The sequence below is a fragment of the Lycium ferocissimum genome, chromosome 12, assembly GCF_029784015.1.
Source record: "Lycium ferocissimum isolate CSIRO_LF1 chromosome 12, AGI_CSIRO_Lferr_CH_V1, whole genome shotgun sequence".
Lineage (NCBI taxonomy): Eukaryota > Viridiplantae > Streptophyta > Magnoliopsida > Solanales > Solanaceae > Lycium > Lycium ferocissimum.
Window position 1 is genome coordinate 59,259,855 of NC_081353.1, and position 8,569 is coordinate 59,268,423.

Genomic DNA, 8,569 nt, shown 5'->3' on the forward strand with positions numbered 1-8,569 from the left:
AGATAACTATTTTTAATAGTTACGACAAATAATTTGAGACGGAGGGGGTACACCTACATAGTCATATTTTTAGTTTACATTAGCATAAATCAATTTGTTTTCGCAACCGTGATTATACACACGCACACAATATTATACGACATTGTATGGAGATTAATATAATGATATGACACTATTTGACTAGACACTAAGTTTAAAAAAAAAATACTTTTGAAATTTGTGATAAAAAATTAGATCTTAGATATTTTTATAGTTGTAAATATTGTCATAAAGTTAAAATGTTTCTAAATATATAGAGATGGACAATATTTTTAGACAAATTAAAACAAAAGTGTGCTATATAAATTGAAACATAAAGAATGTAGTGTGTAGGAAGTGTTTAAGGAAAAAAACTAAGTTAAATCGGATAATTAAGGAAAAATTGAGCTAAATTTTCCGTTTATTAATTGTCCCCCATCCACTCTCTCCCCAACCGTCTATACCCAGTTAATAAACACAACTCCCACAGGCTACAGCCGGTTTCAAAACACTAGTTAAAATCTAACCATGGTTAAAGCCGCCGCTTCATCAGTTGATGAATAAGCAGCAGCTCTCTCTTTTCTGTGTCTCCTCACACACACTCCATATATAAAAACAATTGCTGTTATAGAGAGAGAAATAGTTGTTATAGAGAGAGAAAGTTGAAGCCAATTTTAGATTAGTGTTTTTGTTTGGAGAATGAGAGATCTGTGTTAGATAGAGACTTATGTGTAACGAAATGGCTACTTCTGAAAGTGCCCGGAATCCTACCGCTGCCGCAAACGGTAATTTTAGTTAGATTTTTTTTTTTTATGTAATTAAAAGATTTTAATGGTCAAAAACACACAGTAACTATGTTTTTTCGCTGAGTTCAATTATCAGTTGTTCCCTTTTTCTACCAGAACTATCACCATCTATGTATAGTTCAGGTACGAAAAGGTAATTTTAGTAGTTTTTCTGTAATTAAAAGAGTTAATGGTCACCAACACACCTCAATTGTCGCTTTTTCGCGAGTTTTTTACACCTCAATTATCAGTTGTTCTCTTTTTCTACTCGAATGAACTATCACCGTCGTGTGGTGTTTTAATACATGAATGGTGATAGTTCAGGTATGAAAAGGTATTTTTTTTCTGTAATTAAAAGAGTTAATCGTCAAAAACACACCTCAACTATGGTTTTTTCGCAAGTTTCACACTTGAATTATCAGTTGTTCTCTTTTCCTACCTGAACTATCATCCTTGTGTGTTTTAAGACCCGTTTGGCCATGGTAATTATCAACTTTTTTCTGGAATTTTTTTTTTCATTTTATCGAAAATTGAAGTCGTATTTGGAATTTGAAAAGCACCTAAAATTTTAGTTGATTTTTATGTAATTGAAAGAGTTAATCGTCAAAAACACAGCTCAACTATCACTTTTTTCGCGAGTTTCCCACTTCAATTATCCGTTGATCCCTTTTCCTACTTGAATCATGTGTTTTAATACTCGTTTGGCCATGGGAATTATTCACTTTTTTCCGGGATTTTTATTTGAAAATCAGTGTTTGGCCATGGGAATTATTCACTTTTTCCGGGATAATTTTTCACTTTATTTGAAAATCAGCATTTGGCCAGGGAATTATTCACTTTTTTCTGGATAGTTTTTTCACTTTATTTGAAAATCAGCTTTTGGCCATAAGAATTATTCACTTTTTTCCGGATATTTTTTTCACTTTATTTGAAAATCAGTGTTTGGCCAGGGAATTACTCACTTTTTCACGGGATTTTTTTTTCACTTTTTTTGAAAATCAGTGTTTCTCCATGAAAATTGCAAATACAACTTGAAAACACCTAAACCTAAAACCCTGTTTTCTTTTCATTTTTTTTTTCATTTTCAGTACATTCAAACAACCAAATATTTTTTTGCAAAAATTATAACCAAACTCAACTTCAATCTCAACTCCAACTTCAAAAATTCCAAATAAAGTGAAAAGTGTTTGATTGCTAAAAACGCCTACTTAATATATAGATGGTGATAGTTCAGGTGGGAAAAGGGAAGAACTAATAGTCGGGTATGAAAATCGCAAAAAAGTGATAATTCAAGTGTGTTTTTGACCATTAACTCTAATTAAAGGTGTATACCGTATGCAGTTTTTTGGTTGCATTTCTGCATGGTGGTGAAAATTTGTGTAATTTGTTCCTTTTTTGAACTTTTATTTGAGGTTTCTTATTCTTTTATATATTTTGTCCTTGTTTTGTGTTTAAAGTTGATGCTGAGAAAGCGTTGTACACGGAGCTATGGCGTGCATGTGCAGGTCCGCTTGTGACAGTGCCCCGCGAGGGCGAGCTGGTTTTCTATTTCCCACAAGGTCATATTGAGCAGGTTTGCGTCTATAGGTCCTTTCTGAACTGATTACGAAGCTTAATTTCAGCCTTGGTAGACAGAGTTACTTGGTACCTGTTTTTGGTGGGAGGTGGCATGTATTCCGTGGAATTAGTCGAAGTGTGCGCAAGCTAGCCGGGACACCATGGATATCAAAATAAAAAACTGATTATGAGCTTAATTTCCTAAACCATAAATGTACCTATGAATCAACTTGGTTTTATCCAGACTAGTTCTGGGGGTTAGCTCTATGAATCTTCCATATCCGTTTTGCTCCATTCATCATTCATACCTGTTTAGATGAGGTGGTCAAACAACTTAACCTAGTATCAGAGGAGACGGCGATCCACCACCTATAATCAGAAAAGACTTCCACATGCTTGACTTAAGAGAAAAGTATTTGGCCTGCATGTAAAGGGGGTGTATTAAAGATATAAATCAACAAATGTGTCTCCTGCCTATGCATTCTTTTTCCTAAATAAATATGTCTCCTCTTTATCCGCTTAAGTTTTTAGAAGGTGATCGGTCACACAGTACATACAACACAAACATACCAATTATGGGCTTTTTGTATCTTTACGAAAATTAGGGGTTCTCCAAGTCAAATTGTTAGTTGTAGTTGTAAATAATTCTTTGAGGTTGGAGTGATTTGATGTGTTTGGATGGTAGGTTGAAGCATCAATCAATCAAGCTTCAGACCAGCAGATTCCAGTATATAATCTTCCTTCTAAGATCCTCTGCCGTGTAATTAACGTCCTGTTGAAGGTAACTTTTTTATTGAGTACAAAAGTCTTGTTGTGTGCCAAACAGTTGTGCGGCGTAGCTTTCCTTTAGTTTTTCATGATGAATGCTAACCTATCAAGGATTCTGCAATGTTGGTGTTTATGTTTTGGCTCTTATGTGTTCACAGGCTGAACCAGATACTGATGAGGTGTTCGCACAAGTGACTTTGATGCCAGAACAAAATGTAAGTTTACAATGTGCCAACCAAGAATTACTTGTTATTTCCTTTTTTTTTTTTTCCTCTTTTGTGAAGTTCATATGTCGTTTTGAGACTTTAAATATTCCGATCTTCGAGTTGGACATCTAAATTTGATGGAGCGATCCTTGTAGCAAGACGAGAATGTGGTAACGAAGGAACCGATGCCCCCTCCGCCACCACGATTCCATGTGCACTCTTTTTGTAAGACATTAACAGCCTCTGATACCAGCACTCACGGAGGATTTTCTGTCTTGAGACGGCATGCTGATGAATGTCTTCCCCCTCTGGTCAGAAGAATTGTTTCTCGATGCAGTTATGGTGTCTGTATTGGATAATGTAAGTGACTAATGGTGGTTAATTTTTTGTAATAGGATATGTCTCGGCAGCCTCCAACACAGGAGTTGGTGGCCAAAGATTTGCATGCAAATGAATGGCGCTTCAGACACATATTTCGCGGTACAATGCTTAATGCATTCTTAATCACCTCGTGCCTTTAAATTTTGTGACATGTACCACCTTCAGTTCCTTTTGGGTCAATCTTTGCAGACGTCAAAATGCACCATCACAATGTTTTTTTTTTTTTTTTTTTTTTTTAAAAAAAAAAAATTAGATCATAGCCTAATATAATTTGTATGTTCATATCTTTATTAAAGTTTGTTCATATATCATGCCAATTGCAGTGTTGGAATATTGTGGGTGAATGGCAATAAATCGTGACTTCAGAAACCCTGAAAAATTTTAAGCTGATAGTTTGGCATAAATTTGGAGGGATGCAGAGGGGAATTGCTTGTGTTTTAGTAATAAACCAATTGCATGTCATACTGTTTAATGGTTTATATAAGTAACTCAAGGAAACAAAACTATGTTATGATCTCTCAGCTATGACATTGAATCAGTCTGAGGAACAAACTCTTGGATTTCTTGCTGGAGGAGGGATGGGTAAAGAAAAATTTGCTAGTGTGATTCAGAGACTAATTAAAAATATTTTTGCTTGTGTGATTAAGGGTGTTCTTTTGATCGTTTTAGCCCCTTTTCTTAACTCTTTTTTTGTTGCATGGAGAATTTGTTTCGAGAGTGTTGTGACCACTATTGCTTGCTTGATGTAAGGCATGCTATTTCAACACATTAGATGGTTGTTGTTGTTATGTTTCCTGAGTTTTATTTTCACACTATCATTCAAATATCAGGCCAGCCTAGGAGGCACCTTCTTCAAAGTGGTTGGAGTGTCTTTGTAAGTTCGAAAAGGCTTGTTGCAGGGGATGCATTCATATTTCTTAGGTTAGCATTGACATACCGTCTCTTTTTCCATTTTCTTGCGTTCATTAAATTCTGAAATGTTGGACACTGTATTGTTAGAGGTGAGAACGGGGAGCTTCGTGTTGGAGTCAGACGTGCCATGAGACAGCAGGTTAATGCTCCTTCATCAGTGATATCCAGTCATAGCATGCATCTTGGTGTCCTTGCTACAGCTTGGCATGCCATTCAGACGAAAACACTGTTCACAGTATATTACAAACCAAGGTAAGTGATCCGAAGAACCAGGGAAAAAATAGTTTAAGCTTGTTCCGTAAATTGAGATCTATATGATGAAAGGATTTATCGCTCTGGGATTTCCTTCCTCACCACTTTAGTATTATGTATTGTAGGACGAGCCCTGCTGAGTTTATAGTTCCATATGACCAGTATATGGAGTCTTTGAAAAACAATTACTCCATTGGGATGAGGTTTAAAATGAGGTTTGAAGGTGAAGAAGCTCCAGAACAGAGGTACGTTAGCATCACTAGAGAATTTCCTTTAGTATTAAATGTGATCCTAGGTGGTTTTCAACTTTGCCATTAGTCGAGCATACTTGTGTTATACACTTTGAAACCAAGTTCATACTATTTCGGTGATGGTTTATGGTAAACAAATTACTCTTCTCAGAACCACTGATTTTGTAGTTTACTCCAAAATCTTATAGGTTTACTGGCACTATAGTCGGCATTGAATACGGTGACCCCAAAAGGTGGCCTGAGTCCAAATGGAAATGCCTGAAGGTAGAATCTACTTTCACTTTTTGTTGGTTGGTTATCTTTCTTTCATATATAACACTGAATATCATTCTTCGGTGCGTCTTTAAGGTTCGATGGGATGAAACTTCTGCTATTCCTAGGCCAGACCGAGTTTCACCCTGGAAAATAGAGCCAGCTCTTAGCCCTCCTGCACTAAATCCACTTCCAATACCAAGGCAGAAAAGGCCTCGATCAAATGTTCTGCCCTCATCTCCTGATTCTTCTGTTCTTAGTAGGGAAGGTATGTAACTCACCCTTATATTTGAATTCCATATCCTGCACTGCGTTTATATCTACGTTTCAAGCTGAGTGTTTGTTATGTACTTTTGTCACGTTCTTAAGGTTCATCCAGAGTAACTGTAGACCCTTCACAAGCCAGTGGGTTTTCAAGGGTCTTGCAAGGTCAAGAAATATCGACCTTGAGAGGCAGTTTTGTAGAAAATAATGAATCTGACTCATCTGAGAAGCCAATTGTCTGGCCACCGGCACTGGATGACGAGAAGGCTGACGTTCATTCTGCATCAAGGAGATGTCTATCAGATAAATGGCTTCCTTTAGGGAGGCCTGAATCATCTTTTACAGATCTTTTATCAGGTTTTGGGGTGCAAGCAAGTTCCTCCCACGGGTTCCATTTACTTTCTGGGGGCCAAACAGCATCTGCTAGCTTGGTGAAGCGACAAGCACTGGATGAAAATGATTTCAGCTTACTGGGAAAACAATGGTCACTAGCGCCTTCTGGTCTCTCACTTAATCTGATGGATTCAGGATTGAAGGGTGCGGATAATCTTTATCATATGCGGGGAACATCGAGATGTAATGGTTTTAATGAGTATCCAACCCTCCCTGGTCATAGAATTGATAATCAGCAGGGAAATCGGTTAATGCCCCAGTCCATGTTGCCTTATATTCAGATGTCCGCTCATTCTGGAGAAATGATGCCTAAACCCATGGCTTCACTACAGCCCGAAGCCGTGAAACCCAAAGAGGGGAACTGCAAACTATTTGGCATTCCCCTAGTAAGTAAATCTGCCTCCATAGATCCTGTCATGTTGCGGGAAAATTCTCCGATTGACTCTGCAAGTAACATGCATTGTGGTGTACACCCATATCAATTCCCTGTAACTGAATCTGATCAAAGGTCCGAGCAATCAAAGGGATCAAAGCTACTAGATTATGGGATCACAATTAGTGACCAGGAAGAACAATTCCAAACCTCTCATCCTGGTGCTCGAGATAGAGAGGGCAAAGGCCTTGTTAATTCAACAAGGAGTTGCACCAAGGTTAACAAAGGCCTTGTTAACTTTTGCTTATGACACTTTGTGAAACTTCAATAATTTGGGTTATTTTGAATTCAGGTTCATAAACAGGGTACGGCGCTTGGAAGGTCTGTGGATCTTGCAAGGTTCAACAACTATGAAGAATTGATAGCTGAACTGGATCACCTTTTTGATTTTAATGGTGAGCTCAAGGCTCGGAACAAGAACTGGCTGGTTGTATATACTGATGATGAGGGTGACATGATGCTTGTTGGAGATGATCCATGGCAGTAAGTGCTTTCCTCATTCTTTGTGATGCATAAAGGATGAAAGATGATTATCTTTGCAGTGATCTCTAAATTTTGCATATATATATATGGATTCTTATGCTGCTTTGTTACCTCTTGTTCTTGATGAAACAGAGAATTTTGTGGTATGGTTCACAAGATTTTTATCTACACGAAAGAGGAGGTGCAGCGGATGAACCCAGGGACTCTCAATTCAAAAGGCGAGTACGATTCTTCTTTTGCAGATGGCTCCGATGCTAAGGAAGTGAAGAGTCTACAACTTCCTTCTGATTCCAGTCCTGAAGATTCTTAGTGAGGTCCTCCTTAATTGAGGTATTGAAAAGTAAAATGCTAATGCAAAAAAAGAAGGGATGTGGGGTCACAGTCGCCCTGCTGCAGTTTCTAGTTACTTGACAACTTTTAATCTAATTTGACAGGTTTATAAAATATGCGGAAAGAACTACATCCACCCAGCTGTTGCATTTTTGGGGATTTGGGAAGGTGGTAACCTGCCACATGAAGTCCCTTTAAGCTTCTGGATGGCTGGTCTCTCCACATTGATGCAGCTTCTGTACTTGGCAGTTTCGACCCCTTTTTGGAGCAAACTTATGGTGACTTATCTATACACAGTATACATAAAATATCAGCCTGGTCATAATGTTCCTTTCGCTTATTTCTGTATGTACATACTCAGTTTTAACATTTCTCTGGCAGCTCTAGATGTAAATAAGAAGTTAATACACAGCATACATTGTCTACTGTTAATTTATGTACTACTGGTAGCCAACTGCTTTTAGTACCCTACATCTGTTATATCAGGCTATCAGCAGTTGTGGTCATCCGGGTGAACATGTTTTGGCAGTCATGCAAATTTTGGTCGTAAGAGTTGAAAAGATTAATATATTTGGTTATTACAAATCTTGATCAAGTTATTGCTTCGTCCCTTTGGTTACTTCTGGTTGATACCCACATGTAGCCGGCTCTTTTGCAAAACATCGGCAGCTAGAGTTGACATTGTCAATGTTTTTAAACTGGGCCAAATTCTCCAAGTCTTGGTGACACCTTGGTGTGTCAATTTGTTATCATAATACTGGAGGTCCAGAGCTTGGCCTGACAACAGAGAATTGGCTCAGTTGATCGACAAGGGTGCAGAGCACGGCTTGTAAATGCGGTGCATTTGGAGGCCATGGTCACAGTTAACTGGATTGGTACCCATAAAATGTTGTGAACTTATCGTGTCCAGCCCCTGTTCTTTCAGATTCTGTGGTGATTCATTGGAAACATATTGCAGGCAGCACATAGATGTTGTTGAATATAGGTATTGTTATCTTTATTGCTATTAAACAACCATATGGTTCATGGGTTTTGCGCCAGCCACCCACATCATAGTCCCATGGAATCATGAGTCCAGGCTCCAGCTACCGTTCTTTTAGTATCTGAGGTCATTCCTTGTAGCTTCATATCTCCGACAACAAATAGATTTTTCTGATTTCCTTGTATATAAAAAAGATGTCACTAGAATTTGTGTCGAGCCATCCTTATGATAGTGGATGGGTGCTGCTGAATATACTATCATTTCACCATTCCAGAATGATTCAACTTTCATTTGGGGCTTCT

At 37.9% G+C, this 8,569-nt stretch overlaps 1 protein-coding gene across 1 annotated transcript; it reads left to right on the forward strand.

Moving 5' to 3' along the window:
- Positions 1 to 583: 583 nt before the first annotated feature.
- Positions 584 to 8,569, forward strand: LOC132040551 (auxin response factor 2B). Its single transcript, XM_059431200.1, has 15 exons — positions 584 to 803; positions 2,261 to 2,376; positions 3,046 to 3,141; positions 3,287 to 3,343; positions 3,490 to 3,645; positions 3,730 to 3,814; positions 4,546 to 4,636; positions 4,715 to 4,879; positions 5,005 to 5,124; positions 5,319 to 5,394; positions 5,479 to 5,650; positions 5,752 to 6,689; positions 6,765 to 6,955; positions 7,088 to 7,285; positions 7,390 to 8,569. Exons 1-14 carry the CDS (start codon positions 746 to 748, stop codon positions 7,263 to 7,265), a joined length of 2,499 nt encoding a protein of 832 aa, XP_059287183.1. The 5' UTR covers positions 584 to 745; the 3' UTR covers positions 7,266 to 7,285; positions 7,390 to 8,569.

What these genes read in the sequence shown, in the direction of transcription:
- LOC132040551 (XM_059431200.1), top strand. Translation starts at nt 746, where the DNA reads ATGTGTAACGAAATGGCTACTTCTGAAAGTGCCCGGAATCCTACCGCT. An exon ending in TAATTAACGTCCTGTTGAAG is followed by an intron (nt 3,142 to 3,286) that starts GTAACTTTTTTA and finishes ATGTGTTCACAG; the next exon opens with GCTGAACCAGATACTGATGA. An exon ending in CAACAAGGAGTTGCACCAAG is followed by an intron (nt 6,690 to 6,764) that starts GTTAACAAAGGC and finishes TTTTGAATTCAG; the next exon opens with GTTCATAAACAGGGTACGGC.